The sequence below is a fragment of the Ammospiza caudacuta genome, chromosome 6 (genome assembly GCF_027887145.1).
Source record: "Ammospiza caudacuta isolate bAmmCau1 chromosome 6, bAmmCau1.pri, whole genome shotgun sequence".
In the NCBI taxonomy this organism is placed as follows: Eukaryota; Metazoa; Chordata; class Aves; order Passeriformes; family Passerellidae; genus Ammospiza; species Ammospiza caudacuta.
The window spans coordinates 29,849,298-29,873,985 of NC_080598.1; the positions used below are offsets into that span (position 1 = coordinate 29,849,298).

The 24,688-nt window shown below is 38.5% G+C and overlaps 1 protein-coding gene across 1 annotated transcript; it reads left to right on the top strand.

Moving 5' to 3' along the window:
- Nucleotides 1–879: 879 nt before the first annotated feature.
- GANC (glucosidase alpha, neutral C) lies at nt 880–23,131 on the top strand. Its single transcript, XM_058807664.1, has 23 exons — nt 880–934; nt 2,095–2,246; nt 2,776–2,903; nt 3,433–3,615; nt 3,871–3,916; nt 5,272–5,338; nt 6,743–6,839; nt 7,439–7,619; nt 8,466–8,619; nt 9,021–9,256; nt 10,210–10,336; nt 11,304–11,383; nt 12,255–12,398; nt 12,786–12,882; nt 13,264–13,365; nt 13,871–14,114; nt 15,847–15,911; nt 16,429–16,505; nt 17,712–17,786; nt 18,195–18,308; nt 18,837–18,949; nt 20,213–20,316; nt 21,185–23,131. Exons 1-23 carry the CDS (start codon nt 880–882, stop codon nt 21,292–21,294), a joined length of 2,751 nt encoding a protein of 916 aa, XP_058663647.1. The 3' UTR covers nt 21,295–23,131.
- The last annotated feature ends 1,557 nt before the right edge of the window (nt 23,132–24,688 follow it).

Below are 24,688 nucleotides of genomic sequence, written 5' to 3' on the forward strand. Positions count from 1 at the left end.
CAGCGCCAGGGGTAGTTCGGGCTGCACCGCGTTCATGCGCCAACAGAGGCACACGAACTTGGAGCAAAACCCGAAAGGACCTACGTGTCTTCAATCAAAAATGGAAAGGGCTAAGTGATCTAATTATACGGTCACTGTGAGATCTCAAATAATAATCGAGGACTTGTAATTTTGACTGAGCCTCAGTGGGTGCCGTCTGCATTTCCTATATTGCATGTATGGAATTAATAAGTATTCCGTAAGCATCAGTACTTTATCTGCCAGAACTAATACTTCATTCCCTTCCATCATGGGGAAGCATAATCTGGGAAATACTTTGATGATAGACACTACTGGCAGCCCATTTTTTTTCAGGCAAGTAAAAAATTTACTGTTATCTATAAATCTAAAAGTTATTTCAAGCCTAAGATAACATAGAGCTGTCATCAGGACCATTGGAAGCCTCCCTCCTTTGTCGGTCCCACTGAAGGTTGAAGAAAAGGATGCAGTATTACTTCTTTTCTGCCAGTCCTCCCCATTTCTCCATTCTTATTACTGGAAAATAATAATTAACCATAATGACTGCAGAGGGAGATCTGGCTTCAAAATGCATAAGAATTCAGCTATGCTGAAATCCATCTCTGTCATAGATTCAATCATTTCTCAAAATTTCAGGGTTTAAAAAGAAATGGTTCAACATGAAACTAAATGTATAAGAAACTCTTCCCATATCTAAGCACAGTAGTTCAAGGTCCATCACATTTTATGTGGGACCAGAGTTTTCTGCACTGTTTTTAATCCTGACCTCTCTTGAAAAGGACCCCCGTCATTTGATCATTCAGCAGATGTGTGATGGACACATCTAAATACTTCCTTTATCTGCTCTTTCTAGTGTCCAAGATGAGGCTGTGGACAAAAGCAACTTTAAGAAATGCAACCAGATTGCTTTTTACAGGTATGGAGAATTGTAGTGTAGTTACGCATTGACTTTTAATCACAGCAAGTCTGCTACTTTCAGGATTTATCTCACAAAGGTGACCATTCCACTTACCTATCAGCAAGCAGCTATCAGCACTTTAAAACATGTAGTCTTACACCCAGAATGTCTTCTGTTAAAGTTCAAAAGAATCAGTCCTCTCATCTGACAAAGCCACAGCAATATTTTAATTTAAATGCACTCAGATACAGATTGTTCTCTTGACACAGATGTTTCTTGACCATCTGCAGTTCAAAGCAGCAGAACACTCAGTAGAAATCATTTGTCTGTGACAATAGCTGACTGTGTGATTACAGTTCTGTTGAGCAAGTACCTTGCCCAGAATTCAGTGTCAAATCTAAATTCTAGCTCACTAGTCCCTTAAAGTTAACCTTCTGCTAAGTCATATTTCTCATCTCATTTCTAACTGTGCTCTCGAGTTTTTTCTTCCCTTTGTTGTGGTCTTTCCTGTGCTGACTGAAAGAAGTGATTGTCTGTTGTTACACCAATTAGTCACTGACATATTTGGTTTATTAAAGAAAAAGTTTGTCTTTAAGGTAGCGTCCAAGACAGTTATCTTCAAATACTTCATAAAACCTGGACTTGGCATGGAGAATTCTACAAACATTTGAAAGAGCCTTTATTTCAGGATCTCTGACCTAAAAACATTATCAGGGCCAAAAGCTGTAGTCAAAACTGTGTAGTCATCAAATTTATCAAGAAACAATTTGCTTGGTGCATATTTGAAGGTTACACATTACAAACACGCAGTGTTTCATCACCCCAGAATGTAGAAGGTGTTCATTGTAAGTTACAGGGATATATGACAGCAAATGCAAAATAGATTATTCAACTGAAATTTCAGGGATAAATGAAAGAACAATAATGGAATTGTACAGCCAAGAACTGGACACTTGAGACTATTATTGTTATAAAAAGCCATACAGAGTGGTGATGGGTGAACCCCTGAACCCCTCTAACATCTCATTCATAAGCATTTAGGTGTGCTCAGAACTATATTCCTTCTTTTTCCTCTTGACTTAAAGTGCTAATAATTGTATTTCAAGCTCAATAAAAACTCAATAAAAATGATTAAATAAACATTTCTAACAATATAATGTCCCTCTGTATGATATAAGCTACAAGAGCTGGGGAGACCAAAAATAATTTCTGTCTTGACAGGCGTCAGAAACTTTTACGTCCTGGAAAATCCCTGTATCGAGTTTTGTTGGATTCAGTCACATTAAGTGATGAGAATGTCAAATTCCAAATCATTCACGAGGAGAATAAGGTGAGCTACCATATAGCATAAGAGGGTGCTTACAGAAAGAGCAGTGAATATTGTCAACACAACTAATAATATTTACAGGTTTTGAGATTCTTCAGTATAGATATTTGAGAGATAATGCAAACTATCAGCCTAAATATGTCCTTACTAATCAGCATTTTAAGTTTTAAAAAATTAATGGCTGTATGAAAAAAGAGAGTTCTGAATAGAAGACTTTTTTCCTAAAAAATATTTTTAATTCAGAGTTTTCTCCACTATTTCAAGGTAATAAGTTCTTTTTTTGTAATGCTAGATATCAGATGCTTGAAGATAAAGAGTTCACTTAAAAGGCATTGCTTCTTCAAAGGGGTTAAGTAGAGTTAACTGGCGTAAATTCATAGGGATGATGAATTTTACTCTCAACAATGCTAAAGAACAATCAATCAGAGAGCAGGCATGTTTTGTTTTTTTCCAGACAGTAAGTGTTTGGTGATGCTATGTTAAAAATAAGTAATTTTTATCCTTATGAGTTTATCTGTTTGTTTGCTCACAGGTTCTTCTACAAGTAGAAATTTATGAAATAGAAGGCAATATTTTCAGGCTTAAGATTGATGAGGCATCTCCTCTCAAAGCAAGATACAAAGTTCCTGATGTTCTTATAAAGGAACCTACGACCCAGAGGTAAGTGATGGGTGATTTAAGTGATGATTATTTAGCACCTCAATATCTTATACACATTCCTCCTTTATATTACAGTACAGTTGTCCCTCTACAATATAAAGTTCCTACAGAAAGAGAAAACAAAAATGCATGTGGTTTATTTACTTTCAAAAATTTATGTTAAATACTTAGGAAAGTATTTAAAAAGTAGAGAAAGCTTTATCATACACACTAGAAAACTGAGCCTGTTTGATCCAATCAGAAAATAGCCTACTTGTTACAATGCAAAGTTTTTACCTAAGGCATTACCTGTTAATGTGAAAGGAGTGCAAGCTCTGGATAGTTTTCATGGCAGTTCTGTAGCCACTTTTTGCACTATGCAGTGAGCACAGCATATATTTCTGGCCTTCTTTGGCTTGACATTAGCCTTGAGGTTTGTGTAATGTATGCAGATATTCTCAGCCATCTTCTGTATGTATTGTTATTTAGTTGCAGCAGATTTCATGTGCTGTTGATTGATACAAAGCTGCTGTTGCTTTTCATTCGCCAGACTGTTCATATCCCACAAGGAGGCAGGTATTTTGGTACTGTCAAGTGTTAATGAGGACTACAAACTTCGAGTCACAGCAAACCCCTTCCAAGTTGAGCTGCAGTCCAAGGGTGAGACTGTTATGAGTGTGAATTCCAATGGTTTGTTGTATTTTGAGCACCTACAACCACCTCCCAGTGACAGGTACAGCATTTGTATATCACATCATTGTATATACTGGTTGTGCTGTAGCTGAAAATAAAGTGTGGAATTGCAATTTCTGAAAGCTCTTACGCACTGAAACATGACTTCTCTTTTACTTCGTTAGTACAGTAAATACAAGGGGAAATTTGTTTATTTAACAAACAAATTCTAGATCAATTAGCTGAGGACTGCTTTAATCCCTTGCAGTAGCCATTAACAATAAACTGATTATTTCTGTGTATTTGTTTTCATTAGAAAACCTACAGCACAAAATGAGGAGGCAGCAAGTGATTCCTCGAAGGTAACACATACTTACTGCAATTCAAGCAGGAGTATTTTGTAAAAGAAAATTAAATTACATGTTCATTTTGTCCAATAGTATGTTTATAAATACAATCCAACCACCTTCAAAAAGGACCTGGTATAACATTTTGAGATATTTTACAAATTCATAGTTGAAGGAAGGTTTATGTGTTTTACCACCTTGTAGAAGGCATCACTCAGGTAGATTTAGCCCAAAAATGTTTTTTTCTATAGCCTTTTTATTACTAATGTATTTCTCTTTTGTTGTCTTATTTGAGCTGGAGTAGATGTGTAAAAGAGAGCTTTGTGGTGCTATTTGTCATTTTCAAATTCCCCGTTCATTGCAAAGAGAGTTTCAAAAGAACAAGACCTTTTTTATAACAGTCAAAAAATATGTCTCCACATACATTCAGGCATAATACAGAAATCAAACTCTCTCTTAAAATAGACCACATCCTGGCAGCACATAGAGGCACATAGCAGTTTTCCCAGGAGGCTGAGCTGTGTCTGGGATATAATTTTAGCCCCCTGCAGAGCAGATGACTGCTTACTCTGCTATCCTGTTATAAATGGCAGGAGCTGTGCTGCCTTCAGCATACTTATGTTTGAGCTCTGATTTCTGCCAGGGAAAGTACACAGCTGCAAGAGGCCACGTCCACTCACTGTGGGATGAATGTAGAAAAGAAAACTAGGGAAGACACTGCAAGAAGTGTAAATTCTATGACAATGAATTACAGGACACAAGGAGGTTAAAAGTATCAGTTACAGACACTCCAGAGTGTCTGAAGAGCTTTTTCTGTGTCTGACCTTCACTCTTTGGGGGAGTGAGTTGGTTCTGTTTGTATGTGTTTTTTCTGTTTGGTTCTACCCACGCATTTCATAAATTTGTTCAACATCAAGGAGGAACACATTTTTCACAGTGAGAATTATCAGTCACTGGAACAACCTTCCCATGGATGTGGCATAGTCCCGTCATGGGAGGTTTTCAAGATTTGTTTGGACTGGCTGCTAAATAATCTCATCAAGGCTCCCTTTTACCATTAAAGGGTGGACTATGTGATCTTTTGAGGTCCCTTTCAAACTGGGCTATTCTATCATTCTGTGATTCTGTCTAAGATCTCAAATATTATTTTTATGCTGTAGCAGACTGCTTGTGTATAGCATATGCACATCAGTTCTTCAGTGTAAATTCCTGGAGCTGAATCTGATTTGTGGTTTTGATTTATTTATATTAGCCATATGTGGCCAAAAAAATAAAGCAGTATAAATCTCATGTGAACAATCATGTTTTTCTTAAAACTACATTATGTGTGCAGTTTCATTTGCTAGGCTTAGCTATTTTTGTTTGTACAGGAAAGACAAGAGGATCTAGGTCTCTGGCAAGAGAAATTTGGCAGTTTCTTGGACATCAAAGCTCATGGTAAGTCTCAGTCTAGTTCTGAAAACAGCTTTACTGTTTTGTATATAGCCATGTTCATTCATATTTCTGTCTGCTTTCTGTTTAGCTGCTTAATGTTTATCAATGTCCCACTTGCTCCTGCTTTTCAATTGCCTTAACTTTGTTTTAATGAGAAATCAGTGATGGGTAACAATTTGACAAAAACTCTGCAAATATTCATTTGATCCCTGTTCAAGAGGGAACACATTAAATGTGACCCATTGCATCAACTCACTGTATGCCATTTCTGACACAGCATTAACACTATCTGCATTGTCTGACTTTGCATGTATATATTGTATATAATATATTTTTTCCTTTTCTTTTTTTTTTTGTATAAGTGCATAACATTGACTTCACCTGTAGTTTATTCTCATGACATATCAGAAATAATGATATCTAAGCATTAATAATTGTCACAAAGAAACCCTTTTAAGTGTGGACTAAAAAAGGGAATACGGAGCAATCTTAAGTGATAAAGACAAAAGTTATAGACACATGAGAGCGGTAACTCAAATAAAATTTAAATTATAAATTACCAAAATATATGATGATCTGCTGTCCATCCCCTTGTATTCTATATTAATTAAGTTGCTTGGCTTTGTCCATTACCATTATCATGCAGACTTTTATAGTGATCAGCACTACCCAGCAACTGCAGTAGAAGAAGGGAAGTCTGAAAGCAATTTCTTTTGGTGGCAGAAACTTCCTCAGTTCACAGTCAAGATCCAGAGGGCAGGAAGCTGTTGCCCTTGTTGTTTATGCTATTTCTCATGTCTTAGGCCAGCATCATGTTTTTGTGTTTTCTATGTCAGAGGAATAAAGTCCATATGATCAGATTCTGATCCTGAAGCCACTGCTTGTCAGTCTGCAGGATCTCAGGTTGCCTGCCAAAAGTTGCTCTGGATTCAGTAGCGTGACAGGATGATATCACTGGTGGAGACTCTTGTGCATGCTACTCCCCTGGCTGAGGCTGAAGAGAAGACCAGTGGGAAACAGGCAATTCAGATCCTGAAGTTTGCTGTGCTGCAAAGTTTGGCTTTTAGGTAGGGGTAGAAACAGGATATAATTTTAAGTAGTTTCACTACCAAATAAAGAAGTAACCCATGATTACATGGATTTGGGATTTTTTTCTGTTAAAGTGATTCATTTTATCTTGTTAAGAAGTTCAAAATCAAAAGAAATATAATAAAATCTGTTTCAAATATTACCTCTATAGAACAGAAGTAATAATGGAAGTGAAGTTAAAAGGAAGCATAAAAGACTTAATTATTGAAACATTAAAACCTATTTTATTTTGGTTTATCCAGTTATGTTGCTCTGCTTTATTCCTTTCAGATAAGTCTAAGAACTCTGCATTCTCATAATTTAATATTATTTCCACAGGTCCTACTTCTGTAGGCATGGACTTCTCTTTACATGGATATGACCATGTTTATGGAATACCACAACACACAGAAACACTTCTTCTCAAAAACACCAGGTAAAGGTGTCAAGGCATCAGATTGCTCGTGAATGCAGTGTATTTTTTTGTTTGTTTTGTAAGAGAGAGCTATAACATAGTATTATTAATTTAACCCAGACAAGAGCTTGAGATATGTGTATCATATAGTGTATTTTTTAGTTTAATATTTTAGTTAGTTGAATTGTGGCCTGTATCCATGTGCAGTAAGGCATTCTGCTTTCCCTAGTGTGCAGTTTCATGAATGGCCCTTTCTGTTCTCTCCCAATTTTCCATGCAGTTTTTTTCTGACTTCCAGGATTGGTCATGTTTCAGCAGAACTCATAAAAGAGCAATTCTATGGGAGGATGGGAGAGTTTGGAAACAATATTTTAGGATTTAAAGCAAACTCACAGTAGTGTCCCTGGCAGCAAAACTCTCGTTTGCTTCAGATAGTGAGGACCAAAGCAAAGAAGCAGTAATCTAGGCAGTCCATATTTCAGCTCTGGATGCTAAACAAAAGACTAGAACACAGAGCACTTACTGAGTATTCATCAGGTTTAGTGAGACAGCAATAGAATTAAAACTAGCCTAGTGCAAGGTGCTTACGTGTAACAAACACATCTGTTTGTTTGTCCTAGTGATGGTGATGCCTACCGGCTTTATAATTTGGATATTTTCGGCCACAAGATACATGACAAAATAGGTATTTATGGTTCAGTACCCCTTCTCTTAGCACACAAGCCTAACAGAACTTCAGGGATCTTCTGGCTGAACTCTTCAGAAACACTGGTGGATATTAGTACAAAGGCAGTAGCTGAGGTGAGAGTTATTCACTTTCCTCAGAATTAAATTACAAAAGAAAACACTTCAGGATAAGGCCAACAGGAATTTAACACTATTGGAGATTTATCTTTTGCTCACTAATGAAGAATTGTAAGTCTCTTCCTCCTGTCCTCCCTATTGCTAAATTTGTTGTATTAAACTAAAAGAACAAAGATCACTCCTTTCAAGAGCCAAGTTATAGATTTTGTATCTTAACAGATCTACAGGAGGAGACAGAGAGAAAATACATAGAAAAAATCTACACGGATGTAGAAGGCAGAAAAAATGGTGGACAAAAATCTTGACGTTCACTTGGATTTGAGAAATTTTTATGAGTGTTTAAATTCTTGGAATTGCCACAGATTTCTGCTTAGCAGGCTCATTCTTCTGTGGAATGTAATTGACCTTGAAGAAACATAAAATGTTCAGGAAAGGAACTCACTCTTGAAACACAAACATGAGTTCTGTTAAAATTGAAACAATGACAAGCAAATCTTGCTTTTCCAGCACTGCATTATGTAGTTAATTTTGTTTTTTATTTATGATATAGATATTACTCAAAGATCATACAGAAAATTCACAGTCCTTAATTATGGAAATGCTTTAATATTTTGCCACTCATTACTCATTTTTTCTCATAACCTATTACTCTACTTTGTGTAAGTGGTATGCAAGGTAAAGAATTGTGAAGGATTTATAAGAAACATTCAGTGTGTATTCCTACTACCTGCCAGGTATGTGGTGGTGAATTTTGTGTGTTCCCCTATTTGCTCCTTCATTGAATAAAAGTATGATAGAGAGAGAGATGAGAGAGATTCAGGTTTACCTTGTTTTCCTTCTAAGCACACTCCATCCAGATCTGCTGCAGAAACTGCTAAGCAGAGAGCAGTGCCTCTAACTGATGTTCGCTGGATGTCAGAAAGTGGGATCATTGATGTTTTCCTGCTGATGGGACCCACTGCATTTGATATCTTCAAGCAGTTTGCACAACTGACAGGTACTAACTGACATAATTGGAGTCAGAATGGCACGCTTATCCAGGAGATTGTCTGAGGAACATGCTGTTCCCAAGAGTGGGTCAATATTTACCTAGCCCATTGTGTTCAGGGGCCAGTTGTTCCCAAACTGCAGTGTGTAGATCAAAGGCTCGTGCTTTGTGAAGACAGGCCTCTATCCTTGTTTTCTGTAGCATTCACCGCTGGTCAAACTTGCCTGTAATTGAGAAGCCAGCATAATCACTGCTATCTGAAACTGCACCCTTAGATGAAGAGGTGAAATGCAGGGGGATAGAACGGCCAGTCACAAGACATGTATCACAAGTATCAAGACATGCCACCTTTCAATGTGGAAAGACTGAATTTATTGAGAGTTTTATCTTCATTCATATATTCTTTCTAGGCACTCAAGCCTTGCCCCCACTTTTTTCTCTGGGCTACCATCAGTGCAGGTGGAATTATGAGGATGAACAAGATGTCAAGGCAGTGGATGCTGGCTTTGATGCACATGATATTCCTTATGATGTCATATGGCTGGATATAGAGCACACAGATGGCAAGAGGTATTTTACTTGGGACAAAAAGAAATTTCAGAACCCCAGAAAGATGCAAGAACATCTCAGGAAGAAAAAACGCAAGGTAAATAATATTGCAGGAAGAAAGAAAGATTTCTCTGTAGTGTGAATCTGCCCAATCTAGCTTTAAGCATGGTACATCTGATACTGGAATCAGGTGAACTTAACACATTAAATTAGACTGTGTTGCCATCTGGTGATGCTTCCAGCACGCAAGCTCCCTTGTTTAATTCAGTTCCTTTTTATTATTTAGTAGTTTGTTCTGTATCCTGACAATCCAGCTAAATTTGACCCATGTGGAACTCCATCTTACAGAAGCAGCTCACCACTGATAACACAGCAGAAAATCTTCTTAACATGATCTTTCACCATTGATACTTTCTGTGGTTGTTTCAGCTTTTCTTTGTGTTTCTGTATTTCTGTTTTTACCGCTAAAACATTTTCCTTGGAATTATTGAGTTGTAGAATTGCTTAATGCTTGATCTTTGCCAAAAGTCAATGAACAGGGGATTGTTAAAAACATTATTCAAGTTTTATGGTCTCTCAATTGGAGCTATAGTACTTTCTCAGCTCTGCGGTAAAGCAGCAGAATGTAACTGCAAAACACAATACTTATTGCTGTTGTATGATACACAAACTAAAATAAATTGAACTGTCTTAAGGCATATGATTTTAAGCAGGCACATGAGCACAAAAGTCAGATATTTTCCCATTCACAGAATACAGCAATGAATTAAACAGATTGTTTTTAGGGGTTGGGGTACTTGCTTTTATCTGAAACAATGGCTTTTGTCATTTATTTCAGAAGGGTAAGTTCATGCAGTCCTTGTAAATTCAGGTCCTGTACACATGTGTAACACAGTATATAAAAAACTGGTATCTGCTTTTTAAAACTAGGGACGCAGCTCTCTTTACCTGAGATGAAGTCATTCTCTGCCTTTTAGCAAAAGTGAACTCTTACTGTTTTATTAAGCACAGCTGATCTTAATGATGTGTTTTATTTTCTTACCCTGACAGCTTGTGGTCATCGTAGATCCTCATATTAAGATTGATCCCTCATATGCCCTGTATGCACAGGCAAAAGAAAAGGGATATTTTGTGAAAGACAGAAATGGGCAAGATTTTGAGGGCATCTGCTGGCCAGGTAAAAAACAGTGTGTCTTTATATTTTAAGCTGTTTCTTTTAAAAATTTTGCAGAATAGTTTAATTGGGATGCATGGAAGCAGAATTGAATTCTTATATTCCTTTCAGATTCCTTACATTCCTTGCAAATTCCTTGCATTTGTTGAAAATATTAGTAATTATAATAAAAATTAAAAAATAATATAATTTATAATAATGGGGGAGGGTTGGTCCTCCCCATTATGTCCCAATTGCCTCAGCTGTATAAATTGCCTCTGCTATATCTATTGGATGTGCAGCTAGTCTCAGTGCCTAGAACTAGAAGAGCTGGATATATTGATAAGAAGAGCCATTCCTCTTCCCAGCTTGTCTTGGACGCAGAAATGCAGTCTGGTCCATTGCAGTGAGCACAGGTTATGTAGGCTGGATGAAATTTAGTGAACCCCGATCTGGAGGACTTTGATTCAAGAGAAACACAGTGATTTGACACATTATGTTTCATGAGATCACATTGCAGGGAGGCAGAGGGGGTTGTCTCCCTTCTTTACAGACAGGAAGCACACAGTCCTGGCAAAGGAATGATTACAGGAAAAATCAAGGACATATTGCAACTTCTAGTAGCATGGTCGGATGTAGTTATTCAGCTTCTCAGTGACACTTTTCTGTTTGAGCTCAGAATACCGGTGGTGATGGCTTTCCCTGACTACTTGTTCACACGTGAACATATTTGAAATTGCTAGCAGACATCCTTAAATGGTGCTTAGCTTCAGACCTCCTGAATCTAAGTGTGTTGATCTTCACAACATGGCAAAGGGTGTGCTGAATTCCAAGTCAGCCTGGAATTTGGTCTTGAGCTTTAATTTCAGAAAAAATAGCAACTACATTATTGCTGCCTATGGAAACCATTGTAGCTTTAGGCCATTGTATGTAGGTGCAAAGACAATATTCTTAAAATCAGATAAATAATTGGGATCTCCAACATCCCCAGGTTCCTCTTGTTACCCGGATTTCACCAATCCTGAAGTGCGAAAATGGTACGCAGATCAATTTGCCTTCAAAACATACAAGGTTTGTATTTATTTGCTCTGATCTACATATCCCAGAAAGCCTGAAAAGGGAGAAGAGAGAAGATACTGTTTAAGCAAGTTGTTGGCCTTTGTAGCTCTATTATTGTGTATAGGAAAATGCCTTGATAAGCTGAAGTACCACAGAAGGATTTTCTCCATGGACATGTCTACACTGAGCCAGTTGGAACCCATATGCCACCAGTGAACACACACTCTTAGTTGCAGCAATATAAGGGACAAACTGCAGGCATTTTAAGAACCCATAAGCTGAAGCAGGTGCTGCTATTCCAGCCTTTACTACCATGATAGCACACAAGGAGTGATGTGGAAGTGCACTCTCACACCTTAGTCACTTCATCCTGACCTTCCTGCCTAGTGCTGAAAGTGTCTGGGTGACCATTGCTGCACACCTCCAGTTCCTCCCACCCTGCTTCAAAATACAAGTTTGCAGGAGAGTTGTTGAAATCACTTCCCTAGTAGACATACATGGTAGATATTTTCCATGCTGCTTTTTCTGTCCAGCTTTTACATCTGGCCTTCTCTGATTTTTCCTAATGGCTGTTTTATACTTTTCTTTTCCCTGCCTCTTTCCCTCACAAGAAAGCAGGAATAGCAAGTGCCTAACTGAATTTTGTAAGAATTGCAAAGATCAAGTGGGCTTGCAGGCTGCTACCCTGACTAGAAGGGCCTCTGAGAGGGATGAGATGACTAATTGGGGGCTGTCAAGTGACCTGAGAAGTGTAATTACCAAGTCTTGCTTTTGTCCTGCTCTTTCTACTCATACCCCAGACTGGCCCGACACCCACTTGAGATAAACACTCAAAATCACAGGATTGATTCTGTCATGACCTAATTGAAGCCCTGTGTCACAGGGATCCACTAAAATCCTCTTTGTATGGAATGATATGAATGAGCCTTCAGTCTTCAAGGGGGCAGAACTAACAATGCAGAAAGATGCTGTGCACTACAACAACTGGGAGCATCGGGAAGTACACAACCTCTACGGATTCTACCAGGTAGAGTATCTGGAGACACAAACTGCAGTTATTCTATGGAATATGTGTGATGTGGTACTTCACACAGTAGTAGGTATTCTATAGCCTTCATCAAGGTCTGAAACTCTGCTGGATATTGCAGTGTTTGAAATAAACTGTGATTGGTCACAAGAAAATGTGACATCATTTGTGCCTTAACTACCATAGTAATGTAAATTACATTGGTGTGACTACTGAATCTTTTTGTTCACATGTCTTCTAATAAGAACATGTCATTTAATAATAGGTATTATTTCTGGGAACAGAATTGCCTTAGCTTTTCTGCCTTAGAAGGGCTAAAAAGACAATGTAAAAAGTACCCTAATTAAAGAGTTTGTCTTCCTGACTTTTCTATTCATGACTTTTCAGCAAATGGCAACTGCAGAAGGACTCATCAGACGTTCTTCGGGAAAAGAGAGACCGTTTGTCCTCACACGATCTTTCTTTGCTGGATCACAGAAGTATGGTCAGTAAGGATTAGCTGAATGCCTTCCTTGTTGCTTTATTATATTAAGTTTGACGAATAGTAGTCTAGAGAGGACAGAAACTGTTTTAGAAATACTGATGTGGTAAGCTCATAAGAGTGCAAGTGATTAAAAAAATCAGGAGAAACTGGCAAGGTGTGTATGAGTCAAAGGTAGAACAGCAATCTGTGTCCTGTGATAAATCAATAGCTGTTTTTATTGCCTATTTCAGGAGCACGGATTTATAAAGCAAAAAGAAAGGTGTAACATACAGGAATCCCAAAGTAGTTCATGATTATTCTTGTCTTCTTTCCTTAACTACAAGCATAAACTGAGATATACATTCAATTTTCCTGCATAATCCTGAAACTGTGAATTTCCAGGAGCAGTGTGGACTGGAGACAACACAGCAGAGTGGAGTTACTTGAAAATATCCATTCCAATGCTTCTTACCATCAACATGGCAGGGATTTCCTTCTGTGGAGGTAATGAGTTTCTCACTGTGCATAAATTGTGCCATCAAGCTTGTATTCCCAAGGTAGACTTCAACACAGACAGTGGAAAGTTCAACAGCCCTCCACATTTCCAGGTGGTTTCACAGATTAGTCTGGTTTCAGAAGCCCGAAACCTGGCTCTCACAATCATGTCTCTCTCCACTAACTTTTGTGCAGTGTTTTTGTCCCATCTGGAGTAGCAGTCCTCAGGTAGTGTTCTGTTTACAGCATCACTGTGATAGTGCTCTGTCCCTCAGAAAATCACTCGCTTAGCCTTCAAAACCTCTCTTGAGTTGTTTTTTTTTCAAAGCATAACTTGTTGCACTGGTGTTTTACTCTTATTTGGACAAGCAGCTGCCCAACAGGTGAACAGAACAGTGAGCAAACTGTGAAATGCATGAATTCATACCCTTGGGATGTTTGTTAGAGGAGAGCTTCACATTTTCCAGAGCAATCTCCACAACTGTGTATTTTTATTTGTCTGCGCAATATCTAGCTGATGTGGGAGGGTTTATTGGAGATCCAGAGCCAGAGTTACTTGTTCGCTGGTATCAGGCGGGAGCCTACCAGCCCTTCTTTAGAGGTCACTCTAACATGGAGAGCAAACGGCGTGAACCGTGGCTCTTTGGGGAGAAGAACACCCAGATCATCAGGAGAGCCATTAGAGAGCGCTACGTCCTCCTGCCCTACTTATACACTCTGTTCTATCGGGCACACACGGCGGCTGAACCCGTCATGAGGTAAGAGCATGAGCCAGCAGGCCTAGAGGGTATCTGCAGGAGCTTACTTGGAGAAGGGAGGCTAAATTACCACCTCTTAGTTTTGTAGTTCCTTATTTGGCCATTAAAAGGGAGAAAATCAGACAAAAGTTCTAATAATGAATTCTCTTTTCATGCATTCTGTGAGCTTTGTTAGGGCTCTCAGAGGAAAATTATGTTCTGAGTTTTTCCCCCAAATGACACCTGGAACACACTAATTCAATAAACACATTGCAGTCTTTGAACCTTTTAGAGTAGTCTGGGCTTCAAACTTTTCATCGTGATAAAGACCATCACATAGTAGTCCAACCAGTACATAAAACAGTGCTTAATGGACTGTGAACTTGACCTGGAAATGTAACTGCCATTTTGCCTCTCATGAAAATATTTGTTACTGCTTAAATGTTACTGTTATAAAATCTTATTTCATATTAATAGTTTTATCACTTTTTTCTGCAGTATTGCTTATAATGCTTCTTTTAGTAGAAAATTTAATAATCTAGAACAGAAATGAAATTACAAAATAAATTATTTGTTCTGTTGCTCTCTAACCTCTTAAAAATGCACGTCTATGGAACTGAATGCAGCACTTCTTTTGGGAAGAGACTAATGTCATTAATCTCCCTGGTATAGATCATAATCTGTGTTTGTTTGTATTATAATCTGTGTTTGCAGTTGCCCTAGAACTGTTATTTTGCTCACATTTGCCTTTATATTTTGTTATGCAGATACATCTTACATGTTTTAGAAACATAACAGTCTTTTTGACAAGGGTTGAGTGGTTTGAGTTTTGAAGATAATTTGCATTACAGACTTAGTAGTGTGAGTGTCTGTCTGGACCTGTGTAGGTGTAAATGCACCTGTTTTATGCACTGACAGAAACAATGGGTTTCTGTCTTCCTTGAAATGAAGCTTTTGTTTGCATGTGAACTGCCCACAGTATTAAATCACACTTCATTGTGTTGAGTTTGCTGCAGTAGGTACAGAATTAGAGGGGAAGTGTATTTTTCTCACTGAGACAAGCAGAATGGAAGGTGTATCTCATTAGCAAGCACATGAGCAGCAGGACTGCAGTGAACAGGTGGATGCCTGTGAGTGAGCTGGTGAGCCAGGCTTTTGTGTAAAGAAACCCAGACCCTGTCTCCTAACAAGCTGTTGTTGTCATAATCTCTCAGACTTTAAATATACAACTCCTGTTCCATAACCAGATGGTTATTGCACTACACTTTTTGGAAAAAGACTGAAAATGAGCTTCTGGTGCAGGTTTTTCAGGAGTGGCCAAGGTGAGACTTTCTATAAAAAGCAGCAGGGAGTTGTTGAGAACAGGAAGGATTGTGCTCCAGGGACTAGTTCGTCAGGGGCCAGCATTGTTGGTAGACTGGGACACAAAGGCTCACTTATCTCTCCTTTGATAGAAGGCAAATGTAGTGAAAGGTTGTAAGAAAGAAGGCAGGAGGGAAGAAATTGATGCCACAGATGTAAAGATAGGTATACTGGAGTGTCTTAACCCATGCTGTACTGGGGACTCTCAGCAGGGGCAAAGAGGCACTTTGAGTCACTGACACAAAAGAGAACCTTACCCTATATTCAGTTCTCGGTAACTGTGCCTTGTAAAGAGAGGGGAAAAATGGAGCCTGAAAATGCCAGAAAGACTTGAACAGGTTGATTGGAGAGGAAAACTGTAACTGAATTCCATTATCTCTTTTCTATCCAGGTCTCTCTGGATAGAGTTTCCAGGGAAAATGGAAACTTTTGATGTGGAAAATGAGTACATGCTGGGTAAGCAGGTGTCTTATTCCCCACAACTTGAGTTAAATATTTTTAAGATGTTGCATGAGAAAAAGAAAATATTAAAACACTGCCCAAGACTTAAAAAAAATTATAATTGAATATAGAACTTAAGACCTCTTTAAGGGACCTCCTTTTAACAGCACTTTGAAAACAGAGGATATAGGAGATATAAAAACTCACTTGTATCTCACTAGTCACTTTGAAAAAACATTATTGCTTTTGACCTGAAACATCAAGTCCAGTAGAGCAGCTAAGATCTGCTTCAAAAATGGCAGTAGTAAACAACTACCACCCAAACATGATTGGTTTGTACTGTGCTGAAGTCAGTCAGCCATCAGCCCACTACACAAGCCTTTTTCTTCAGTAGAAAGTGAACCTAAGCATATGAAATGCCCAAGCAAGCTCCTGGAATCGCTGTGGGAGGTTGACAACCCCAGAGCACACAGGGTCTGCTCTGGGAAGATGCAGCCTTGAGGACCATAGCTGTATTTATGTTTTTCTCCAGGAAGTGCTTTGTTGATACATCCAGTGACAGAGAAAGAGGCCAAGACAGTGACAGTTCTGTTTCCAGGGTCAGAGGAGGTAAGGATGTATATTAATTGCTCAGGTATTCATCTCAAAGAAGTATTTTATGCAGAAACCTTCCAGCTCCCCATCTAATAACTGCTGAGCACTAATGCTGTGGCAAGTCTTTGCTGGCCATGCTGTGCCACTCTGAGCCCTTCTTTCCATGTTGATGCCTTGCTTGCTTGGCTCACAGTTAATTTGCTTTCTTGCTTTTCCACAAGCTGCTGCACAAATTTCAAGTCACCTACAGTTTAAATCTCCCTTCAAAGCTTGCTCGTCAATCACCACGAAACAGCTTCCCTACACTGTCAGTTACCTTTTTACATGTATTTCTCTTTGGGTTGAACTTCTCATTTTATGTAGGAAAAAAAGGGAACTTTGAAGAAAGGTCAAAAGGTAATCAGAGGGGAACTGTGGGGAGGGAAATTTTAACAAGTCAAGCCTCAGTAGCCTGGGACATGTATAGCAAACACTGACTCACACAGAGAGCAGTTCCTCTCTGAAATAAAGGTATTTATCCACAGGATGGCACAGTGATTCACTCCTACAAAGAGCATTTGGCTACAGCAGCAGTGAAGTGGAGGAAGGGAAATGATTTGGGGAAAATAGTTGCTAAGGGAAAGCCTGAGACTCTAGAGAGTAAGCAGCAAAAAGGGGTGTATGAAACCATGCAGAGCCTTGTGACTCCACTAACTGCAAACAGTTACAATTCTTCTCAGCTTAAGGAGAAAAACAGACTAGGCTCTCCAGACAAGTTAAGGAAAATACTTTTATCAAGATCTCTGTGACAATTGAGTGCTTGGCACACTTTAAGTACTTAAACCTACTGCCAAGTGTGGTGCATGGGAGATTCAGATGCAGCTCCCTTTTGTCACCTGTTATTAACAACTTTGTTCTTAATTTTCACTTCAATATAAATGTGCTTTTTCAAGAACTATATTTAAAAAAAATTAAATTGTTTCATTGTTTTGCACTTCCAGATGCTTTAAGACATACAAGACATTATGCAAATGATAGAAAAGGTCAGATGATTTTTGTGCTTCAGAAATTACAATTTATTCTTTTCATCCAGAAGATCATTTAATTTAAAAAGTAAATGCTTTTTCTTGCCTATCAAATAGGTTGTTAGGAATACTGACAAGTTAAGGAGAGTAACTGCATCTACAGAGGGAACAGATTTTGGCATATGTGTCATGCTCATTCTTATTTCATTTTTTCTAGATTTGGTATGATTTCAGAAAATTTAAGCGAATGGAAGATGCGGGCACAGTGAAGATCCCAGTAACACTGGAGAATGTATGCTTTTGTTTTAAAATGCTACTTTCATGGATGAGAAAAAAAACCCCAAGCTTTTGTTTTGTCAGTATTCAGAATCAGAAAAGTTACAATTTCATTTCCTTGTAGAAATGTAATCTAAAATAGCTTTTGTATAAAACTCCCATCTCCTCTGTTGTTAGATTAAACCCTACTGTGTCCTGGTAGTAACATGAGGTGATATAACAGTTACTTTTCCAAGCAAAATTATTTTGCTTATATACATGCAGAAGTTTAATACTATTACCATTGTTAGTTGAATGATTTTCTTTATATATTTGTAGTAAAAGTTCATTTCTAAGTTGAGCAAACTTCTGTTATCTCTGATCCTCATTAAAATTCCATTATTGGAGTGCAGGAACCTTTCTGCCCTGGCTTTGTGTTTTGCAGATTCCTGTATTCCAGCGGGGGGGCACTGTGATACCTCTGAAGACCTCAGCTGGAAAATCCACTGAATGGATGATAGATATTTCTTATGAACTCCGCGTGGCCTTAGATGCAGAGGTATGCTGGGATAGTGTTCCCTTTTTACAAAGATGTCTTCTACTCCATCTGACCTTTATAGGCCCTGTTTGATCAGCACAATGGCATCTACATTTGAGTGCCCAGTGGCTCTTCTCCAAGTGTGTGTTTGAGGGGACTCAGACAGCTCCCCCACTGTCCCCTCTAAGCATGACTATCTGAGTACAGCAGAGCCAGAATATTTTTCTGACTTTTTTCAGCCCTTGTCTAGTCCCTTGGAGGGAGGAGCAGAGAATGAGCAGGCCACAAACTTCCTTTTGGACACAGAGAGGGAACTTCCTACAACTGTCTTTGCTAGTAAAGAGGTGACATATGGCACCTGCATCAATTTACAAAACCAGGATGTCCAGCAGTCTCAGAGCTGGATTGCTTGAGCCTTCCAGGGATACAAGCTGCTGAAGAAAAATAAATACGCACCTTCAATATGAAGCATAGCATATAGTGAGACAGTTTGATTATTCAACACTAGAAGTTGCTGTTGTATTGTGCTCTATCTGGTGTGTTTCACAGGCCTGTGCCATAGGTGAGCTCTACGTAGATGATGGGCATTCATTTCAATATCTCCACAAGAAGCAGTTCCTGTATCGGAAATTCACTTTCCACAAGAACATTCTCTCTTCCAGGTAACAGCAATCATGGACAAAAGCCACCAACACACTGTCACTGGAAATGCCTGTTCTAGTTCATGAGGCCTTCTTACAAAGGTAGCAGTATTAGTCTCATCTATTGCTTAGTGAAGTCCAAGAGAGTGCAGAATCTGTCATAAAACTGCAGAGGTAAACAGTGTTCTACAGAAGTCTGAAGGCGGTGCCACATGAAATACTGAGCTGTCTTATATTGTTTCAGTATAGTCAGACTCGAGATTCTGCAGATGGACACAAATATAAAGGAAGTCATTAGAAAGAGTACAGCCTATCTGAGAGACAAAAAAGATAGATCAGGAGATTTGCAAGTATGCAACACCTGGAGTGTTTATATTTTCTAAGATTTGTTTTCTAACGTAATCTTTGCTGAGAGGGTGATCAGTCACTGGAACATGTTCCCCAGGGAAGTGGTCAAAGCATCACGCCTTTCCTAGTTCAAAGCACATCTGGATGATGATCTGAGTCACGTGGTTAGGTTTAGGTAGTCCTGCAAGGAGCAGGGAGTTAGCTTGATTCTTATGTGTCCCTTCCAACCTGAGATATTCAGTGCTTCTGTCTGGGAACCAAAACCACACCTTTTCTGTCTCCCAAAGTAATCAACAAATTCACCGTGTATATTAGCATGAAGAAAAATACTTGAAGGGAGGCACAAGCAGATACCCCCTGCAAAGGTTCAGTGACAAAACCTAAAAGCCAGAGATGCCAAATATGTACTCCAATACTTTTACTATTGAGGTGCATTGCTAGCAAATCTAAAGTTGGAAAAAAATCATTTTGAGATTAATAACACCCTGTTCGTTAAAAAAGAGGTGCATTTTTATTTGATTTGGGGCATTTTTAGAGCTTTTTAATAAAAATTGAATTAGTTACAAAATTAAACATAATTTTGTCTCAAATTGAAATATTTTACATGAAAAAAAAAGTTAAAATTAGCTTTATATTTAGGAGTTTTGACTACTGTTCTCTGAAAATCCAGAACTTTTCTGGTTCTCAAAGCCATGCTTCTTGCTTTAAAATAGGTTATCAAACTGTTTTTCTTCTGATTCTGAAATCTGATACACAGTGAAAAAATCAGCTGACAGTGGGAGAAAGCTTTACTTGTTTTTAAGAGAAAGGTAAATAGAGGAAAGGAAACCAGTACAGGGAGCTTTCAGGATGAGACTGAAGTAATAATATTTGTGTGATACTGAATTTATTCTGAAGGAAAGAAATTGATGTATATGAAAATATTTTTTTTTTCAGCTGCGTAGATGAAAGCGGACAATACCACACTACATGTGTAGTTGAACGGGTGATAATTCTGGGATTTGGAAAGCAACCCACTTCTGTGACAGCCAGTGCCAAGGGTAATGAATTGACTTCTATTATACTACATTTTTTTTCAAATTCTGTTGCTCTGCTGCCATTCACCTGAGGTGTCAAACTGACAGGTCTGCAGAAGTGTTACAGCTTAGGAAGCCTCTTTGTTTAGCTTTCTTTGTTACTTTTTTACATCAAGGACAGAATTTAGTGAAAGGAACCAGCAGCTATTCACCACTAATACTACATGCAGAACTGAAGAACACTGACTTTGCAAGATGATAATACATCAGTAAGTGTGGTTTGGAATGAACACATTCAGAAAACATGAGCAGAGATGGCACTTCAAATGAAAGCCCATTTGCTCAGGTCTGTTAACCTGCCTAGTCCAGAACAGGAAACTTGCAGACAAACCCAGATTTACTCTTCTGTTTCCATGCTCATCCAAAACCTCTGGAGTTCCTGACTATATGGAGATCTCTAGAAGTTGTGAGGTATCCCATAGGGATAGGCAATAGCAGCTACAGAAGGAGCATACAATTTCTGGTTGCTTTTCAAGCATGTCCCTTCATTTTGAGAGTCATAGGGAAATGTACTTTCTGCCTCCATCTCTCAAGGGTGCCTGGAGGAACACCTGTGCAAAAACCAGGGTGATTTGTTTTCAGAAAAATTCATAAGTAGTTCCATAGTTTGATGTACCATAGTTTGAAAGATCAGAAAAAAAGAAATATTTACTTTCTTATTCCACTGCATTCTTATATGTGTGCTGGGAAGATTTGACTTCTATTTGTTTTTTAATCAATTCTTTCCATCAGTAGCAGGGACAGTCAGAACTAAAAACTGTAGAGTGACATGTAGCTGTGTTTCAGAAGAATTCTTCTTAAATTAAATAGAAAACTCTCTTGTCCTGTTCAGATGGAAAAAAAAAAGAAGTGGTTTTCACATATGATACAAAGACCTTCGCACTGACGCTGGAAAACTTAGCCCTGAGTGTTGATGCTGACTGGGAGATCTCTATCAGCTGAAAGAAGATGCAACTTCTTCAGAGAAACTGTCCATTGAGAGGCTGAGGAGAAATAAACTGAGGACTTCAGATGTTCACTTGATTCCAATTAAATCAACAAACATATTTTCCACCAACACATCCAAACTAACATTTCTTACAGTTTTTCTTTTAAAGCACCAATTTGGACTTGGATAAATTTTCTGTTCAGCAAAAGTAATAGCACTAGGATTGTATATTTGGGAAATAAGCTAAATACTATTTGCATTAGGCTTGTTTCTGTTAAGCATTAAGCTTCAGTTCTGCCTTCACTTACAATAAAAAATTATGAGTTGGTGGGGTGAGATTGCGGCTTGTTGGCACAGGCCTTAATGTAAGTATTTGAAAATCACACTGTTCAGAGGCTGTTGCACTTGAGGAGATCTGGGCCAGTGCAACAAGCAGCATCAGCAGGTATGGCAGACACAGAGGTTATCACCAGAGTTCTGCCTGCCAGCTGCCTTCTGAAAACAAACACAGAAGGAGCCACCCAGTGTGATCACAGACACTTCTGCTTTCCAGTCCTTATGGCAACGCAAAATTAGCTGGTCTGCAGGGGAAAGTAAACAGCAGGCTGGCCAAAGAGCTCAGGCACTGGAGGTGAGGGTTGGGTAGCTTGTGCCATTCGTTTGGGCAATAACAGAAGACAGTAATGTGGCGGTGCAGAAGGCTCCCTAACAGCCAGCTTTGAAACTTGGATTTCAAAAGGGCACAGGTACTACTTTAAAAAAAAGTTTTCTGTTAGAAAAGAATTGACATTGATGATTGAATGTCATTGATTAAAGGCAGCCCAGTGAAGGACCTATGCTTTCCCAGATCTTCCAAGTCCTGCCAAGTTTTGGCTTCCTTTAGAAAAGTTTTAGTCCTGTCACTTTTTAGTATCTGGCTGAGATTTGAGCTAGGCATTTATGAAGCAGAATTTAATTTTAACGGCATTAATTCTGTGTGCAGGCATCCCACTTTCTCTTACAACTCAGCCTAATGTTCCCTTGCCTTCTTTTCCCACTATCTCTGCAAACAGAACTGGTATGTTTTGATGCTTGCTTTGCTTGCAAACAGAGACATCCTGAGTCTCGCATCCATTACATCCTGCCTGTTCCCTCAGGCTTTTCCATCTTATGCATCTCTTTTCACAGGCTGCCATTGCTCCACAGAGTTTGTTTACCTTTCTATTTGCTAAACTTGTCAACTATATTATTTTCAAACCAGTTCTGCTTTGAGTCAAATCTGAACATGCCATCAGTTGGGTTTCTGGTTTTTCTGGATTTATAGTTAATTTTATTCCTTTTAGTAAGATAAGGAAGTATTTTCTAAAGACATGATAAATTAACTCATAGGAAACAGAAGAATGGTCACCATTTTTGCCAGTTAAAGGTAACATAACATTACTAATCCCCCCTGTCATTCCCACCTGCTGCTGTTTGTCCTCTGTTGGGCAGATTGCTGGGAACAGCAAGCATGAGAGCAAACTGTGAGTGCTCTTGACTACCCAAGTGTAGTTTGTTCCCCACCAGACCCTTAGCTCCCTTCTTTTATATTCTGCAGAGCTATTTGTCAGCACCTTCCAGGAGACAGTGTGAACCTCCACTCCAGGAACTGGCTGTATGAATACTGTTGTGCTTAATGCAAATGTGCTAATCCGGGTAGAACAGCAGCAAACAGATCTTTTGCATCTGTGAAAAGAGAGACAGACCCTATTTTTCTGTCAACTTCCAAGCTTTGATTGATGATTTCTTACTGTGTTTAAGTATAGCAGTGCTTCTGACAAGATATAGTTATCATCTTGGGTAATTTAATAAAATATTTTAACTGCTATTTCTCAAATTGGAAAGTGAAATAAAGTAACAATGAAGCAAGTTACATGCCTTTTGCCTTCCAACCTTCTTTCTACTGCTAAGAATCACTAGTGAGTATTCTTCCAAGGGTAACTGGTGAATGTGAATTGACTTGCCTTTATTCTCTGGCCCTCAGTAAGATATCTGCACTGATAAGTACTGATGGGTCAGATTTTCAGTGGTGTGAAGTTCCTAACATCTATGGATTTCAGTAGAAATTAGTTGCTGAAAATCTTAAGAGTTGGGTCTTTAGATCTGATAAATTTCAAAGAATATGATTTACATTGCTGTTTGTAGTAACTCACATATTTTTTCACGTATTTATGCCATAAATGAAGAAATAAATTTTTAGTATATCGTTATTAAAAAAATAGTTCTATTAGTGAAAACAACTGGAGAGAAAACTCCATACAAATTAAATAGCAACATTAACATTTTAGATTAATTCACTAATTCATTGTTACTGTTGAACAGGTCAGCTATTTGAGTACTTCTGCTTACAGGAAATTCCATCACATACAGGATTTAATTCCTGAGTATTTGTTTTGCTGTTAGTATTAGACAGCACATCCATTGTCCTCTATGGAAAATTGTGTTTATTTAAAGACACCGTTGGTCTTTTATTAGCAGCTCCTGTAAAAAAGGCCAAAATCCTACATAACAAACTTACCTTTCCAGTATGAAATAAGAAAAGGAGAAATTGTATTTTAAACAGGTGTAACTCCTGAACATGCCTAAAGAGCAGCATTGGTGTAGAAGTGAGAAGTGCATGTCCACCTGCCATTCCATATGCAGGCACTGGCTGATCTCTTAGCTCTAGCAGTAGCAGCAGGTCATACCCTGGCACTCACTGACAATCCCAATAAAAAAAAAAAAAACAACAAAACACTGCTAATCATTCACATGATCCTCCCCAGCAGCCCACAAAGAGTTTCTCAAATGTCATACCCCTACAATTCTTCCAGAAACACAGCTCTGTATTTAAGGGGTGCACTGAGCAAGAAGGGAGAATAGGAAAGAAAAAACACATGCAGAGGCTGCAAAATGAGCCCTTTGCTGAACTGTGCAGTGAAAGGCCCTTGTTGTATCAATATTTGCCTATCTTGGAAAGAGTGACACATGGCTCTGCCAAGCTGTCCTGCAATGTAATGTCAAGTATGAGACCTGCAATACTAGCATCTAAATGTAAGGAGGAAGTCATCAATTCTGCATCTGAAGAACCTACCTACCCTAAAGCAATTGCATTCCTATTTTCACAAATGCTTGAATCTGTCTTTTTCGATTGCCCTGTTGGTGCAAGAAGGCTTGTATTCATGATAAAAAGAAAAGGATTTAGGCCACCTAAATGGCCTAAAAGACTGATGATTAATATTCCTAGAAGTTAGTCAAGCTTGCCAACTTTATATTACCTCCTTTAAAAGTTTCTCCAGGGGAGTTTTCTTTAATGAGCTGTAGAGTTTGTCCACTATACTGTTGATTTTAAATGTGTAAACTGAGCAAATGGCTGAAGAAAAAAACCCATCAGTGCTTTGGAAAATGTCA

Excerpts from the sequence above, each read along its gene's own strand:
- GANC (XM_058807664.1), top strand. The coding sequence starts at position 880 with ATGAGGCTGTGGACAAAAGCAACTTTAAGAAATGCAACCAGATTGCTT. Across the intron at positions 6,840-7,438 it reads CTTCTTCTCAAAAACACCAG|TGATGGTGATGCCTACCGGC; the intron begins GTAAAGGTGTCA and ends TGTTTGTCCTAG. Across the intron at positions 11,384-12,254 it reads TTGCCTTCAAAACATACAAG|GGATCCACTAAAATCCTCTT; the intron begins GTTTGTATTTAT and ends CCTGTGTCACAG.